This window comes from Oncorhynchus mykiss, unplaced genomic scaffold (genome assembly GCF_013265735.2).
Source record: "Oncorhynchus mykiss isolate Arlee unplaced genomic scaffold, USDA_OmykA_1.1 un_scaffold_189, whole genome shotgun sequence".
Lineage (NCBI taxonomy): Eukaryota > Metazoa > Chordata > Actinopteri > Salmoniformes > Salmonidae > Oncorhynchus > Oncorhynchus mykiss.
The window spans coordinates 840,516-858,942 of record NW_023493675.1 but is presented as its reverse complement, the minus strand read 5'-3'; the positions used below and the strand labels follow the sequence as shown (position 1 = coordinate 858,942).

The 18,427-nt window shown below is 40.7% G+C and overlaps 1 protein-coding gene and 1 long non-coding RNA gene across 2 annotated transcripts; one reads left to right on the top strand and one right to left on the bottom strand.

The window, feature by feature from the left end:
* Window positions 1–69: 69 nt before the first annotated feature.
* On the bottom strand, window positions 70–7,598 carry LOC118947701 (piggyBac transposable element-derived protein 4-like). The gene is made up of 3 exons (XM_036972697.1): window positions 7,104–7,598; window positions 4,348–4,462; window positions 70–1,879 (listed from the first exon to the last, which is right to left on the bottom strand). The coding sequence occupies exons 1-3, from the start codon at window positions 7,339–7,341 to the stop codon at window positions 139–141; spliced, it is 2,094 nt and encodes a 697-aa protein (XP_036828592.1). The 5' UTR covers window positions 7,342–7,598; the 3' UTR covers window positions 70–138.
* Window positions 7,599–15,998: 8,400 nt separating this feature from the next.
* On the top strand, window positions 15,999–16,786 carry LOC118947694. The gene is made up of 3 exons (XR_005041883.1): window positions 15,999–16,056; window positions 16,515–16,612; window positions 16,748–16,786. It is a non-coding gene; the product is annotated as an uncharacterized LOC118947694 (long non-coding RNA).
* The last annotated feature ends 1,641 nt before the right edge of the window (window positions 16,787–18,427 follow it).

The following is an 18,427-nucleotide window of genomic DNA, read 5'->3' as shown; positions in this document are numbered from 1 at the left end:
ATGCCATTCTAACATACCACCCCCCCCCCCCCCCCCCCAAAAAAAATATGAACATTTGAAAAAAATTTAAAATAACAAGGGTAACTATTTACGCACATTCAATGTATAATGTACAATATTGTGAAGACCCTCAGTCCTCTACACAATATTGTTCTTCTGATGCCATGCCCAATAGCAGTCTCTTTCTGCTGTAAAGCAGAGGGTTACTGAACAGCTGGTGCAGGTGATGGGGCATTTCCTGTGACACAGAACACAACGACGTCTCCCTACTGTGCCCTTTTTGCCCCGAGGCACATTCATGTCTGCAGAGATGAATCTGGGCAGGTGAACACAACTAGTTGGAGCAGAGGGGACAGACGTAGAGGGGACAGAAGGTGCTACAGTGGACTTGCTGTAGCTAGCAAGCTCCTGGATGAGCTGCTCCCTGAATGCTAGCTGTGAGATGGGGGGCTGTCCACAGCTCTTAGCCATTTCCTTCTGGAGGATGAAGGCATTCACCACAGCAATGTCAATGAAATGATAGAAAAATGTCTTATACCATTTCATTGTCTTGTGGAGAACATTGTAGTATCCTATCAGCGCATCTGACAGGTCCACACCTCCCATGCTCTTGTTGTAGTCCTTGATGGCTGCAGGAATGGGGACATTTTTGGTGGTCCATGCCCCTGTAGCGTCCTTCACACGCCTGACGACGTGATCACCACTGAAGGACTTGTGGATAGTGGAGCACATCGCCACCTCTCTGGTGTCCATCCACTTCACAAACAGCAGGCCATCTTCACGGATCCATCTCATGGTACCCCGCTCAGCCCGCTTAGGCATGTCGTTCACCTTTGTTTTCGGGAAACCCACTCTGTTGGTCCGAATGGTGCCACAAGCCCACACATCCCGCTTCCTCAGGTCTGTGAACAGGGTACGGCTTGTGTAGAAGTTATCCACAAACAGTTTGTAGCCCTTCCCTAGCAGCTGAAAATCTAATAACTGCATAACGGAGTCATAGCTTAGTCTCTTACCGGTCGCATTCTTACCCTCATAGACAAAAAAATTGCACGTGTATGCACACGCAGAATCGGCCAAAACAAACAGTTTGTAACCCCATTTAGTCGGTTTGTTACGCATGTAGAGTTTTAGGCCATTTCTGGCCTTTGAGGCTACCATCCTCTCATCTATGGAAAGGTTCTGGGCAGGCTGAAAATAGGCTTTGCAAGCCTCAACGATGCTGGTGTAGAGAGGTTTTATTTTGCACAGCCTATCAAACCTTGCTGTGCCTCTCATCTTCTCATTGTCCTCATCAACTTCTGGGTCACTGATATGAAGCGCCCCTGAGATTGTCAGAAACCTTTTGCATGATATGACAGTGGATGGGAAAGGCAGTTGATAGAGGGGTGCAGATTTCCAGTAGTCCTTCAGGGTTTTTAGCTTCACAAGACCCATGTAAATGACCATAGAGAAGTAACAAAAAAGATCTGACCTGGAAATGGGCTTCCATGTCTCTTTCCTGCCTTCCTGCTTCTTAGCTCCGTTCCTATTAGTGTTCAACACCAGGGAATCAACAACTGCCGAGGTGAAAAACAGCTGAAAAAGTTGCATGGGGCTGTACTTAGAGGTCATGTCCAGCTGAGGTCCTGATGGCCTCTTCGGTCTGAATACTGGAGGTGTAGGCAACACATCCTCCTCCAGCACAGAGTGCCAACGACCCTCCTCCTCTCTGATTGCAGGTTTAGCTCTTCCCCACCTCCACTTCTTTGTCACAGACTTCCCACCTGGCAGGGCGGGGGTAGGTGTGGAGCCGGAGACAGCAGGGGTCCAGCTAGATGATCCAGCTCCTGTCGGGGATGGGCACCTTGGCAGTGGGGGCTCCCAATCAGAATCGGAGGGACTGTGAAATAAAGACACAGAAACACAGATTATATTAGAGTAGGGAACGTAAATCACTCAGGTGAGGTTCTGTTCCGTTCCATGTTTAGATTTAGTTTTAAATACATATCATGTTTACAGACACACACCCAAAGGGAAAGCCATGTGGCACCTCAACAAACATTCCTGAATATATATATATATATACACACATGTCAAATATTTCAAACAACGGCATGTCAATCCAATCGAGATCCTCACCATACAGAAACACGTCCTCAAAATGACTGTCCAAACTTGACACACAATCCGATAGATCTTCTTGAACTTCCGTGTCACTTTCTCTTTCAATCTCGTCAATAATATCATGTAGATCTGTATACCTGGACTTTGCCTTTGCTTTCCCAGATTTACTTGCCATAATTCCTTCAATAAAATAGCGAATAAAATGATCTTGACTCAATACTGCTTCGCGCAAAGAAATTCCAATGGCGAATGGCTGCGTTACGCTCGACTTTCATTCAAGAGCTGGTCTTCCCGGATATAAACAATAGATAATTCCATTTACCTCAGCCCATTGGCTGTCTACCAAGCGAGATTTCAAGAGGATCAGTGGTGATTATTTCTGCCCACAGTCATTCAAAGAAGCACTGGTGATATCATTGGCCACAATGAGGTCATTGTTTGCTGTGTTCAAATCAGTACGCTTGTAAAAAGAACCATCAAGTATGGTTGTGTTACTAACAAACAGAGCATTTCAATGAAACCAACCATGACTAGATAAACGCCAATGCTGTGACTAATTGCATCGAATGTATCGTTGAATGTTGAAGGATACGGAATTCATGACACAAGCCTTTTACAAAATGGATTTAATTGAACAAAACCATTTATTGTGAAGATTGGACCTTTTGTATTGCCAAAAGAAGAAGATCTTCAAAGGTAATTGATTATTTTAGTGCTATTTCTGGCTTTTTGTGGGGCTAATGCTTGGTTGGAAAATGCTAGTAATACTTGTGTGTGTGGCGCGCTGTCGTCAGATTATCGTAAGATTGCTTTCGCCGAAAGCATTTTAAAAATCTGACACTGTGGTTGGATTAAGAGGAAGTAAAGATTTTAGATGTTAGATACATGTATTTACAAGAACGTTTAATATTACGAATTGTGCATTTGGTATCTTTGCACTATGCTATTTCACCAGATGTTAGCCTATGCGGGACGCTAACGTCCCACATAGCCTAAAGAGGTTAACCTCTTAACTTCTTCGATATAGGGGGTGCTCTTATAATTTTTGGATGAAAAACGCACCCCAGAGCTCTTCCAGATCTACCAGCCACACAGACTGAGGCCACAGAAAATGCACAAAAAGAGGGTGAAGGAGAGAGAATGCTCACAGAGCCAAAAGCGCACCCAGAAAGGGATGTGAAGCCACCAGTGGCTGAAAGACTATGTTACGTGGAGAAAACATACTGCTGGGGAACATACCCAGCAAAAAGAGACTGTACCTAAGTTAATGTTCATACTGTGTGATTGAATGCTTTCATACGGTTTCAGGATGGGAATTAGCATGTTAGAGAATAATACTGGTTTCCAAATTGCATTTCAGTTATGCTTCAGTGGTTATGCATGTTGAGTTCTTGTTCATGGGAGAGGGGAAGATGTAGTAGGATGTCCCTTGGGGGTATCCGTACCTATGTAGGACATGCGAGGGTTAGGTTAATAAACAGGCTGGAGCTAGAACCTCGTTGTCGCGCATCCTTATTTTAGATCATACTACAGTTTGACATGTTTCTACAAACTTTTATTGTACTTTTAAAAAACCTTGTCTGGACTTTGTGCCCGCACCTTGTGCATTCGGATTACTGGACTAAACGTGCGAACAAAAAGGAGGTTTTTGGTCATAAAGAGGGACATTATCAAACAAAACCAACATTTATTGTTTAACATGGAGACCTGGGAGTGACACCAGATGATCAGAGGTAAGTGATTAATTTTAATCGCTATTTCTGACTTTTGTGACACCTCTCCTTGGTTGGAAAATGGCTGTATGGTTCTGTGGCTAAGGGCTGACCTAACAATTGTTTGGTGTGCTTTCGCCGTAAAGCCTATTTGAAACAGGACAATATGGCTGGATTTACAACAAGTTTATCTTTAAAATGGTTTATAATACTTGTATGTTTGAGGAATTTTAATTATGGGATTTCTGTTGTTTTTAATCTGGCGCCCTGCAATTTCACTGGCTGTTGTCGAGGTGGGACGCCCTTGTACCAGAGAGGTTAACAAGAAATTTGTGGAGTGGTTGAAAAACGAGTTTTAAGGACTCCAAACTAAGTGTATGTAAACTTTGACTGTGTGTGTGTGTGTGTGTGTGTGTGTGTGTGTGTGTGTGTGTGTGTGTGTGTGTGTGTGTGTGTGTATGTATATATAAATAAATATGCAACCATTTAAACAACTGCATTAGCATGAGAAGTAAAAACTTGTTTTACTTACTGATCAAAAAGTGGATCTTCTCCTTCCAAAAACATTTCTTCCACGCTGGAATCAAAACTCTGGTCGCTCACAGAGTCCTCATCCATTCCTTCTGTGTCACTCTCCTGGTCAATTTCTGCAATAATATCATCAAAATGATTATACTTGGACTGAGATTTAGCTTTTCCACTCTTAGTAACCATGTTTAACTTTTTCAGACTTGAGAAGTCTGTAGAAGAGAACGTACTGCTGTGAAACGTAAACTACCGTGCATCTGGTTTCCTTTCACCAGAGAATGAACTCTGTTGTGCACAGCTCTAGCATGATGGCTGTTTGTCCTACAAACGGCGTTCACATACTGCTGGAAATCCCAGCTCATTGGCTATCTAGCTAGGTTTCAAAACGAAAGGTGGTCATTGGTCCAAGACCCTTCATGGGCTAATTCAGGTCTTGTATAGCCAATACGTAATGTAGAATTATGAAACATGTTTGGTTGCCTTCTAGAGTGTCTGAGGATTGCACAGAAACCGAACTTGACCGTGTTAAGCTATGTTTGATTGCTAACAAAATTTGATTTAAAAAATTGTTTTGTTGCAAGTTGAAAGAGTCGGAATTCATGCAGAATGCTGTTTACAACACGGATCGTGTTAGGATATACATGTCCTTTTGTCAATTAAAATAACATTACATTTATCATAAATACAGTGTAGACATTGCTAATGTTGTAGCGGAAAATGGCTGATTATCTACATAGAGGCCCATTATGATCTATACAGAGGCCCATTATTATCTATACAGAGGCCCATTATTATCTATACAGAGGCCCATTATTATTTACACAGAGGCCCATTATTATTTACACAGAGGCCCATTATTATCTACAGAGGCCCATTATTATCTACATAGAGGTCCATTATTATCAACCATCAGTCCTGTGTTCCAATGGCACGTTGTGTTAGCTAATCCAAGTTTTATCATTTTAAAATGCGAATCGAACATTAGAAAACGCTTTTGCAATTATGTTAGCACAGCTGAAAACTGTTGTTCTGATTAAAGAAGCAATAAAACTGGCCTCCTGTAGACTAGTTGAGTATCTGGAGCATCAGCATTTGTGGCTTTGATTGTCGATGTTATTTTAATGGACCAAAAAAATGATTTTCTTTCAAAAACAAGGACATTTCTAAGTGACCCCAAACTCTTCAACGGTAGTGTATATATAGAAATACATGTTTAAAATTTGCATCAATTGATTGGTGAAAAGAACAGATGGCTAAGTCAAACAAGATTTTAATTAGTCGGGGACAGCCCCACTGGTAAAAGATACTAGTCCATCTTCATGTCAACTAACAGAACTCTGCTGGTTGTCCTGGTAACAGATACCAGTGGGAAGATCTATTATTTTTGTTCAAACTAAACTACAGCACTTACTTTGATGAGTCAAATCTGATCCTTTCTTCTCTTCTCCTCCTCTCACAGTTCCACTCAGCCCCGTTGTTTTCCTGCAGTCCACCAGCAGCACAGACAACCTCTTCATACCCAGCAGTAAGGTGCTACCGGGAGAGGTACGACACGGGGACTCCGGGAGGGAGGAGGGGCTAGCGTTGTCCTGGTAACCATAAAGAGGGGACACAGACGCATATCATTATGGAAGCTGATGTCACTGTTGAAAAAGTGCTTTACAGAAGCCCAGACCAGACCCTGAGAGCAAGCTGTATGTTAGACCAGACCAAGCTGTACCATCTGGTGTTCTGATCTGGAGAGACTCTTCTCTACTTCGTCAGCATCAGGATGTTGTTGAGGCTCCCCAGAGGATCCACAATAGTCATGTCTGTCTCCTGCGTGAATGAGAACATCAAAAATATGGTAAACTTATCTACTTCTATTGCAATCACAGAGTCTTACAGGAGGAATGAATACATATCTAAAAGGGGACTAAATTAGCCACTTTAATTGTGTTTTTTATATTGTTTGTGATCAGTGGTGTAAAGTACTTCAGTAAAAATACTTTAAAGTACTATTTAAGTAGCTTTCTGGGGAATCTGTACTTTACTATTTTTGACTAATTGTACTTTTACTTCACTACGTACATAAAGAAAATGTACTTTTTACTCCATACATTTCCCTGACACCCAAAAGTACTCATTACATTTCAAAGGCTTAGCAGGACAGGAAAATGGTCCAATTCACTCACTAATCAAGAGAACATCCCTGGTAATCATTACTGGCTCTGATCTGGCGGACTCACTAAACACACGTTTCAATTGTATATTGTCAGAGAGTTGGAGTGTGTCCCTGGCTATCCGTCAATAAAATAAAAACAAACAAGAAAATGGCACCATCTGGTTTGCTTAATATAAGGAATTTGAAATGATTTATATACTTTTGATAGTTCAGTATATTTTAACTTTTACTCAAGTAGTATTTTACTGGGTGACTCACTTTTACTTGTACTTTTCCCACCACTGTGATGCAAATGTAAAAGGGCCGTTCCACAAAATGGGTGCATTTTGCGTCCACTTGATATTTTAAGTAGAAATGCACTGTATATTATATTTTAAAACCCGGCTATACTAGAATAAGTGCACTTTAATATAGACCACATAGAGAATTCAATAAATCCATTTTTGAAGTTCCAAAAATATATGTACCAATGGCAGATTGCCCCTTAATAAACAATTCCTACAGTACTGAACAACATATTCAAGTGTAGAACTTCAGGATAATGCCCCTTTAAAAACAACTGCATAGTTTGTGCCCGTTTTTAAGACAGTACTCACTGGTGGTAATCGGATCTTCAGTCTCATTTTTCACTCCCAAAACGTCTTCCTCTTTTATTGAGATATCCTCCTCTTTTACTCCAAAAGGGTCTTCCTCCTCTTTCAATTTTACGGCATCTTCCTCCTTTTTGATTCTGAAAGCTTCTACCTCTTTTTCCACTTTGACAACCTCGTTCCCATATTCCTCTTTCACTGTAATATCATCCTCTTGTTTCAATGTGATAGCCTCCTTATTCATTCTTCAAGCTTCTTTGCCTCCTTTCACCAGTTTCTTTCTCCGTCTAGATTAGTGAGTTTATGCTCCGGGAGATTAGCCTAATGCAGTATCAATGTAACACATTTGATAATTTAACAAGCAAATTACGTTTAAATGAACCAGTAGATATGTAAACCGAATTATGTTTAAAACACTAAGAGTAATATACGCAAGATTGGTCTAAAGAGCTCCAATGTGCACAGCGTGGTTAAATCAGAAGCCTTTTGTCGCCGTTGAAGAAGCCTCCTGTCCCGTCCACTAGATTATACGTCACGTAGGAAGCATCACCTGAAAAATTCATATCGCCATCTGCTGACTGGAGTGGGTAACGCAGACTAGAAAATATGAACTACAATGTTCAGTCTGGCAAGCAATGTCATAAGAAGTAATTTAAAAATAACCAGATGTTATGTTCTTACTTCTTACAGCCAATACTTTCCTCCAGGATTGGCCTGCCTATTAGGCAGGATTAGGTATGTATATAGACAATTTTTTTTTCTACTGTGTTATTGACTTGTTAATTGTTTACTCCATGTGTAACTCTGTGTTGTCTGTTCACACTGCTATGCTTAATCTTGGCCAGGTCGCAGTTGTAAATGAAAACTTGTTCTCAACTAGCCTACCTGGTTAAATAAAAGGTGACAGATAGAATAGGGTGGCATACTCTGAGCTAAATTGACCAAGGCTCATCGCGAACAACACATAACACTTCCTATGGTGGCATATGGGCTATTTAGGCGAGTGTTGGTGTCTCCCATCTCCACAGAGGAACTCTATATCTCTGTCAGAGTGACCATCAGGTTCTCGGTAACCTCCCAGACCAAGGCCCTTCTCCCCTGATTGCGCAGTTTGGCCAGGCGGCCTGCTCTAGGAAGAGCCTTGGTGGTTCCAAACTTTTCCTTTTAAGAACGATGGTAGCCACTGTGTTCTTTGGGAACTTCAATGCGGCATATTTTTTGTTGTTGTCTCCCTTCCCCATATCTGTGCCGGCGCTCTACGGACAATTCTTTCCACTTCATGGCTTGGTTTTTGCTCTGACTTGCACTGTAAACTGTGGGACCTTATATAGACAGGTGTGTGCCTTTCCAAATCATGTCCAATCAATTGAATTTACCACAGGTGGACTCCAATCAAGTTGTAGATACATCTCAAGGATGATCAATGGAAACAAGATGCACCTGAGCTCAATTTCGATTCTCATAGCAAAGGGTCTGAATACTTATGTAAATAAGTTATTTCTGTTTAAAAAATATATACATTTGTAATACTTTCTAAAGGCACTGTATGTATAAACATATATTTTCCTTTGTTTTCCACTAACCCTGTCACCCCTTCCCTGATTGGAGGAAACTAATGCACAACAACTTTCAGGCTTCTATGTCCAGCTTATACATACTATGTACATTTTACAGACAATGTGTTATACAATAGTTATATTTAGTTTGTTTTTAATCCTATCCTTCAGTTACCCTAAACCTCTCCCATCTATCTCTGAAGACCAGCCAGTCCTATCCTTCAGTTACCCTAAACCTCTCCCATCTATCTCTGAAGACCAGCCAGTCCTATCCTTCAGTTACCCTAAACCTCTCCCATCTATCTCTGAAGACCAGCCAGTCCTATCCTTCAGTTACCCTAAATCTCTCCCATCGATCTCTGAAGACCATCCAGTCCCATCCTTCAGTTACCCTAAACCTCTCCCATCTATCTCTGAAGACCATCCAGTCCTATCCTTCAGTTACCCTAAACCTCTCTCATCTATCTCTGAAGACCACCCCGTTTGATTTCTATTTGCCATATATTTTTAACTGTGCTGTTTCACAAAAGTTATTGACCTTTATATTCTCATAGTTTCTGCAGATAGTAAATTAAAAATAAACATGTTTGCTAAATGTATTATTATATTATTGATCAATTTACTATAATTTTTCAAATCCCCCAGTAGTGCTGTCTGCAGAGTTAGCTCCAGGTAAATGTTGCCATTCCTTCACCTGCGACCAAAAACAAGCCACATATGGACAGTACCAAAACAAATTATCTAAAATGATCAAATGATTCTGTCTCTTCGTAGCTAAATCTGCAGAGGTTCATAATTTTCTTTAACCAATTTTGGTCTTTAATTATTATTACTTTTTTTCACCTTTATTTAACAAGGTAGGCAAGTTCTCATTTACAATTGCGACCTGTCCAAGATAAAGCAAAGCAGTTCCACACATACAACAACACAGAGTTACACATGGAGTAAAACAAACATACAGTCAATAATACAGGAGAAGAATAAGTCTATATACAATGTGAGCAAATGAGGTGAGATAAGGAAGGTAAAGGCAAAAAAGGCCATGGTGGCGAAGTAAATACAATATAGCAAGTAAACAATTGGAATGGTAGATTTGCAGTGGAATAATGTGCAAAGTAGAAATAGAAATAATGGGGGTTTTATTATTATTATTATTTTTATCAATTAGTAACCAGAATGTTCTGTCTTTTCTGGTGGATTAATCTGAAATTGCAACCAACTTCCTATGGCTTTCATTGTGCATCTGTAAAACTGTGTGAGGGTTTTAGGTGACAAGCCTGATGTTGAAGAGGCTCTGTTGCACCTTCTTCACCACAGTGTGTTCTTGGGGTCATTTCATTGTGCATCTGTAAAACTGTGTGAGGGTTTTAGGTGCCTCCTGATGTTGAAGAGGCTCTGTTGCACCTTCTTCACCACAGTGTGTTCTTGGGGTCCTTTAATGCTGCAGAAGTGTTTTGGTACCCTTCCCAAGAAGTAATCCTGTCTCGAAGTTCTACGGACAATTCCTTCGACCTCATGGCTTGGTTTTTGCTCTGACAGTCTCATAGCAAGGGGTCTGAATAATTACTGTTATGTAAATAAGGTATTTCTGTTTTTTATCTTTTAATAAAATAGCTTGGGTGGGCTTGGGCCCCTCTCTCAGTTTCCTGGCCATGGACCCAAAATATCGATGTTTGTTCCCCGAGCCACTTAGTTATCACTTTTGCCTTATGGCAAGGTGCTCCATCATGCTAGAAAAGGCATTGTTCGTCACCAAACTGTTCCTGGATGGTTGGGAGATGTTGCTCTTGGAGGATGTGTTGGTACCATTCTTTATTCATGGCTGTGTTCTTAGGCAAAACTGTGAGTGAGCCCACTCCCTTGGCTGAGAAGCAACTCACACATGAATGGTCTCAGGATGCTTTACTGTTGGCATGACACAAGACTGATGGTAGCACTCACCTTGTCTTCTCCGGACAAGCTTTTTTCCGGATGCCCCAAACAATCGGAAAGAGGATTCATCAGAGAAAATGACTTTATCCCAGTTCTCAGTAGTCCAATCCCTGTACCTTTTGCAGAATATCAGTCTGTCCCTGATGTTTTTCCTGGAGAGAAGTTGCTTCTTTGCTGCCCTTCTTGACACCAGGCCATCCTCCAAAAGTCTTTGCATCACTGTACGAGCAGATGCACTCACACCTACCTGCTGCCATTCCTGAGCAAGCTCTGTACTGGTGGTGCCCCGATCCCGCAGCTGAATCAACTTTAGGAGACGGTCCTGGCGCTTGCTGGACTTTCTTGGGCGCCCTGAAGCCTTCTTCACAACAATTGAACCACTCTCCTTGAAGTTCTTGATGATCCGATATATGGTTGTGTCACGACGCTGGCCTGGGGGTAGGTTTATGACAGTCATAAATACCCCCCCCCCCCTTTTCCTCTCTCTACCCTACTGATGTGACATTTGTAAATCCCTTGGTTAACATAGAGATTCTGGGAACATCAGAATGTGGGGGGAAATGAACCATATTTTGGTAATCGGACCAGTTGAACATATGCGGTGGTACTTAATGAATATGATGTCAGTTCGATTGTTATCTGAGACATTCTCATCAATGATAGAATGACATAAACTCTACAGTGGAAAGTCTGCACATTGTAGTTATCGGATTCACATGGAATTGTTGTTCAACTTAAATGTTTGAATATAAAATTATTGGTGAAAAGATTAAATGTAATTTTAGCTTCCAAATGAGAGATTTGGGTTTTCATAAGGTTAGGGCTCTGCTCAATCAGTGGCCCGCCCCTGTGAAGAGACATGGGTTATAAAACTATGCAAACACACCCTTCTCCCTCCACTATATAAAGCCTTGACGAAAATGTAACCTCCTGTCTTGGAGACATTAGGATGACGATCCGATGTCAGAATGGTTCAGATATTAACTACAGAACGAAGCCAACCTCAGCGTGAGCTTTGGTTGCGAATGGTATGAACTTTTAACTCTCATTCACTACAGAAGTGATACCTCCTAGCCGTTGAGTTAGCAACAGCAGCTGCAAATGTGGGCTAGGAAAGAACAGACAGAGTATCCCGTCTACCACACAATGACGTTACTACAACGTTTCCCGTTCACCACCAGAGACACTCTTCAAAGGACTCTGTTGGGCAACACGGCTTTCCAGCTACCACCAACCTACTGAAGCGCAGCTCAGAGTAAATATTTATTGCATTTTCCTTTTCCAAATGGGTGATAATTTAGAATGCATAAGATACTGTATTTACAATAGCACAGCTTCTCCCTTTGTTCCTCAGACTTCCCGCTCTTCCATTCATTTTCACCCATTTTCTTTTGTGTAACCAGCTGTCATATCTGCTTTGTCCGCTAGGGACGTTTTCCTTTATGACATAATTTGTGATCAAGGTATGATTAATTATGTGTATATGTAATTCTGTGTGATTAGTTAGGTATTTAGTAAATAAATAAACCCAATGTTGTATTGCTGATTCAACTTGTTCACCAGGGTTCGTGAAGATAACCAAGAATTTACAACTTTCAGATGAGACTGAAATAAGGTGACGATTAATATTGACTGCTATTGATGTAAAATATTACTAGGTCTTTAAGAGTTTATTCGAAAGATAACTGCTCTATAAATATTATTTTGTGGTGCCCCGACTCTCTAGTTAATTACATTTACATGATTAGCTCAATCAGGTAATACTATTACAGAGAAAGGATTTTATAGAATAGCATGTTATATCACTTAATCCGGCATAGTCAAAGACACAACAGTTGATTTAGTTTCAATCTTACTGGCAGCTATATCCTTGCCTGTGAAGCCCTTTTTGTGCAAAGTAATGATGACGGCACGTGTTTCCTTGCAGGTAACCATGTTTGACAGAGGAAGAACAATGATTCCAAGCACCACCCTCCTTTTGAAGCTTCCATTCTGTTATTCGAACTCAATCAGCATGACAGAGTGATCTCCAGCCTTGTCCTCGTCAACACACTGTGTTAACGAGAGAATCACTGACATGATGTCAGCTGGTCCTTTTGTGGCAGGGCTGAAATGCAGTGGAAATGGTTTTTGGGATTCAGTTCATTTGCATGGCAAAGAGGGACTTTGCAATTATTTGCAATTCATCTGAACACTCTTCTTAACATTCTGGAGTATATGCAAATAGCCATCATACAAACTGAGGCAGCAGACTTTGTGAAAATGTATATTTGTGTCATTCTCCAAACTTTTGGCCACAACTGTACAGTGTTGGTAGGCTACCTACACGATGAGATTATTATGGATAAGAGAGATATTATTTTATTTGTCAAATGACAACCAAGCATCGATCATCATGTCACCAGAATAAGACCATCAAAATGTATTGGAAAGGAGCATCAAGCTCATCACATGTAGTTTCACCACCCTGTGAAGTTCATAACTTATTTCATCTGTAGCCTAATAAACTGCATGGTTTCCCAAGTCATAGTGGGAGGACCAATCAACATTTCATCACATGACTCCAAGTTAACTTCGATATGATGGTTATTAAATAAATATTTGCGCATAAAGGAGTTTCCACCGCCATTTATCACCTATTCATTTTTACTGACACAAAAAGACCCCACCATGTAAAACAAACCAACAAATTGTCTGTCTTCATTTATAAAATTGTAAAAGCATATCCTGTTTCCATCAGCCTGGTCATTACTTTGGAAATGGTTGGATCAATATCCACCTTCATGATATGGATGAAGCCTGATTTGGAATGTCTGAGTAGTTCTATCTGATGTCATAATACACTCCTCTGATAATCAAGTGATATTTGGAATGTCTGAGCAGTTCTATCTGATGTCATAATACACCCCTCTGATTGTGATACATTTGCTCCATTGTTTCCATGTCAGTTGGTTTCCCACTCTGATGATTTATATCTGACAGAGGGTCTTGAAATAAATAGTATGGTCACATTTTACAGATTGTGGCTCGGTATGTTGATGTAAACTATTTATTGATAATGTATTTTCCTATTCAGATTATACATCTGCATAGACTCAAACAGTATTTTAAAGTTGATTAAAAATATATATAAATTGTACACTTCTATTTTCACAATTTGAATTATTATGAATCAAAAACTCCTATAGCAACAATACACTGCAGCTTTGACATCAAGAAGAGAACTGGCTGATGGGTGGTGGTGCTACTCTATAGGTAAGGCTGTCCAATACGAATGTTCATAATGAGGGAGAAATAAAGGTGGGCTCTCCTGTCAACATGGGACTCCTGCTGCAGGTAGGCTAGCGGTTAATGGTGTTGGGCCAGTAACTGAAAGATCCCTGGTTTGAATCCCAGAGAGGACTAGGTGAAAAATCTGTCAATGTGCCCTTGAGGGCAGCAGGAGCCTCTCAATTAGTCTCTTCTGAGGGAATGTGTTGTGTTGTGTTGTGCAATTGAAGTCCAGAAACAAAGGGAGAAGGTGATAAGAGGAGAGCACATAGATGCAAGAAGGAATACAACGTGTCTGTAATGAAAGTGAACTGTGTTTATGCATGATCAGGGGCGTATTCATTCAGCCGATTCTGTTGACAAACGTTTCTTAAACAGAACACAACCAGGATAAACATACGTGAATTTGTCCAATAGAACCTCTATTTCAGCTAGATGCAGGCGAGAGTGTGCAAGGCGATATTGAATGTGTCACTGTCTGTCACCTCAACATTTTCTCTCGACCTGTGTGAACCTACATTCTAAACTTTCATTCATAAGCTAGGTTGCTACCTCATGATGAGTATACAGGAAATGTTAGTATCATGTTGTAGCCTAAACCTACCACTGTTACATTGAACAAGGTGAATGGAATATGAATGACAGTCATCCAACATGCTGTAGTAGAAATAAGGCCATGCCCATGAAAAACAAAATGGTCCTCCCTCATCTTAAACGGCACTGACCGCCACGGTTTGGATGGTGGACCATTCTTGGTACACATGGGAACTGTTGAGCTGAAAAACCCAGCAGCGTTGCAGTTCTTGACACAAACCGGTGCGCCTGGCACCTACTACCATACCCCGTTCAAAGTAACTTAAATATTTTGTCTTCCCCATTTACCCTCTGAATGGCACACATGCACAGTCCATGTCTCATGTCTCACGGCTTAAAAATCCTTATTTAACCTGACTCCCCCCTTCATCTACACTGACTGAGGTGGATTTAACTAGTGACATCAGTAAGGGATCATAGCTTTAGCCTGGATTCACCTAGTCTTTCTAAGTCATGGAAGGAGCAGGTGTTCTTAATGTTTTGTCTACCCAGTGTAAAGCACTACAGATAATCAAGTGCTATTTGCATGTGATGCATTTGTTCTGTTGTTTACAGGATGATTTGTATCTTATAGAGCGTGGCTTTAAGGGAATAGTATGGTCACATGTAGATAAAAACGAATGTGAAAATGAACAGAGCAAATGTGTATTAACACACTACCTATTCATAGAAGTATTTATTAATCATCTACATATTCATATTAAGCTTCTACGTCTGTGTACAGGAACTTATTATTTGTAAGACGCAAGAGAAAATGTATCAGTTTATTGTTAAATTATTAAGACGTTCTTTCCAATACAACATGCCGTAACTAGTTTCCAAACTGCGTTACCCACTCCAGCCAGCAGATGGCGATGTGCCACTTTCAGGTGATGCTTCTTGCGTGACGTGTAATGCACTGGACGGGACGCTTCTTCAGGAACAACAAAACGGCTTCTCTTTCAACCACCTCGGTAGCCTGCTAGACAACATAAAACTGAAAGATTGATTCTTTAGACCATGTTATTGTACATTAGCCAATCTCAGTGTTTTAAACGCATTTCTGTTGACTTATCATCTGATGACCTTTAACCTAATGTTCTTGTTCAATTTGAAAACGTGTTAAAGATTGATACTGAGGTTAGCACTAGGCTAGTCGCTAATGCTAACTAGCTAGCTAACATCCCTGACCATGAGTTCACTAAACTACTCCTCCCCTGCTAAAGAAGAGGTGGTCTGCTGGACGGAAAAAGAAGATCTGGGACTGAACATTGTCGTGGAAGATGAGGCTGTTACAGTGAAAGAAGAGGAGGCTGTTATAGTGAAAGAAGAGGAGGCTGTTATAGTGAAAGAAGAGGAGGCTGTTATAGTGAAAGAAAAGGAGGCTGTTACAGTGAAAGAAGAGGAGTGTGTTACAGTGAAAGAAGAGGAGGCTGTTACAGTGAAAGAAGAGGAGGCTGTTACAGTGAAAGAAGAGGAGGCTGTTACAGTGAAAGAAGAGGAGGCTGTTACAGTGAAAGAAGAGATAGAACCTTTTAGAGAGGAAGAGGATGCTATCTCAGTAAAGGTGAAGGAGGAAGACGTTTTGGGAGTGAAAGAGGAGGAGACAGAATATCAGATTAACACTAGTGAGTACTGTCTTAAACAGGGGCACAAACTATGCCGTTGTTTAACTAATGTGGGGTTTTTAAGGGCATTCTACTGAAGTTCTACACTTTAATAAGGTTCATACTCTATAAATTGTTAAATGTAAAATCTGCATTTGGTACATATATTTTGGGGACTTAGATTTAGATTTATTGAATTCTCCATGTGGTCTACATTAAAGTGCACCTCATCTAATGTAACAGTCTTTTAAAATTCAATATTGGTGCATATTTTCTACTTAAAAGATCAATGGGACGCAAAAGCCAACCAATTTGTGGAACGACCCTTTTACATTTGCATCACAAACAATATTCTCGGAAATCATGATGAAAGTGGCCATTTTAGGCCCTTTTAGACATATTAATGACTCTTGTAAGACCCTATGATTGCAATAGAAGATCATAAGTTTACAATCGGTTTCATGTTCTCGTCCACACAGGAGAGAGACATGACTATCCTGGATCCTCTGCGGAGTCTCAACAACATCCTGATGCTGACGAGGCAGAGAAGAGTCTCTCCAGATCAGAACACCAGATGGTACAGCTTGATCTGGTCTAGCATACAGCTTGCTCTATCGAGGGCTGGGCTGGGTTTCTGTAAAACACTTTATGGCAGCAGTGACATCAGCATCCATAATGATATGTGTCTGTGTCCCCTCTTTATGGTTACCAGGACAACGCTAACCCTTCCTCCCTCCCGGAGTCCCCGTGTCGTACCTCTCCCGGTAGCACCTTACTGCTGGGTATGAAGAGGTTGTCTGTGCTGCTGGTGGACTGCAGGAAAACAACGGGGCTGAGTGGAACTGTGGGAGGAGGAGAAGAGATGAAAGGATCAGATTTGACTCATCAAAGTAAGTGCTGTAGTGTAGTTTGAAAAAATACAATAGATCTGCCCACTGGTAACTGTTACCAGGACAACCAGCAGAGTTCTGTTAGTTGACAGGAAGATAGACTGGTGGATATGGATGTTATGAATATCATAACACTGAAAAACGATTCTGCCAATGAAAAGAGAGAAACCAATAGACCATATAAAACCTTGATGAAAGTTAGCTTTAGAGAGGAAGTTTCAAGATAATCTGATGTAAGGTTCATGTTTTACAAAAAACTTATCCTTAAAACATTATGGATATTACATTGCCTGTCCCAGTCAACCCCCCTATCTTTACAAGACTGTTGAACAGGCAAACTAAACTCTAGACACTGTTAATTAATGAACTAATACTGAGGAAAGCTGTGATCAGGCTTATAGGGAAGGACATTCAATAAACACAGCACTTAAAAATGACTGATTGGCTGAGAGAAATTGATGACATTAAAAATATTGTTGGGGCTGTTTTGTTAGACTTCAGTGCGGCTTTTGACATTATCGATCGTAGTCTGCTGCTGAAAAAAACGTATGGCTTTACACCCCCAGTTATGAAAACTTAGGACACTAAAGAGGCCTTTCTACTGAATCTGGAAACACCAAAAGAAAGATGCCCAGGGTCCCGTATGGCTTTACACCCCCTGCTATATTGTGGATAAAGTGTTAAATAAAAAAAAGCTAACCTTTATTTAACTAGGCAAGTCAGTTAAGAACAAATTCTTATTTTCAATGACGACCTAGGACTGCCTTGTTCAGGGGCAGAACGACAGAGTTTTACCTTGTCATCTCGGGGATAAGATCCAGCAACCTTTTGGTTACTGGCCTACCGCTCTAACCACTAGGCTACCTGCCGCCCCAGAGCTACCTGTCTAACAGAACACAGAGAATGTTATTTAATGGAAGCCTGTACAACACAATCAAGGTAGAATCAGGAATTCCCAGGGCAGCTGTTTGGCACCTACCTTTTTCAATCTTTACCAACGACATGCCAACGACATTTGAGTAAAGCCAGTGTGTGTCTGTATGCGGATGACTCAACACTGTACACGTCAGTTACCACGGAAACTGAAATGACAGCAACACTTCAGAATGGGTGGCAAGGAATAAGTTAGTCCTAAATATTTCAGATTACCTTAAATTACATGGCCTACTATGCATTATGGAGTCTTAAAGGAGGCCTGTACCATCTAATGATGAAACATTATGGAGTCTTAGAGGACTGTAGCATCTAATGATGAAACATTATGGAGTCAACATTCTGCTGAAAAGGCAGAGCGTGAAATTCAAAAATATTTTTTAGAGATATGTAACTTTCATACCTCCTTTTGTTAACACGTTTGGTAAACAAATCCAAACTCACGAGGCGCGGGCAAGTCCAGGCGAAAGTTCCGATGAAAAATTCAAAAAGATATATTACAATTCGTAAAAACATGTCAAACGATGTGTAGAATCTATCTTTAGGATGTTGTGAACATAAATCTTCAA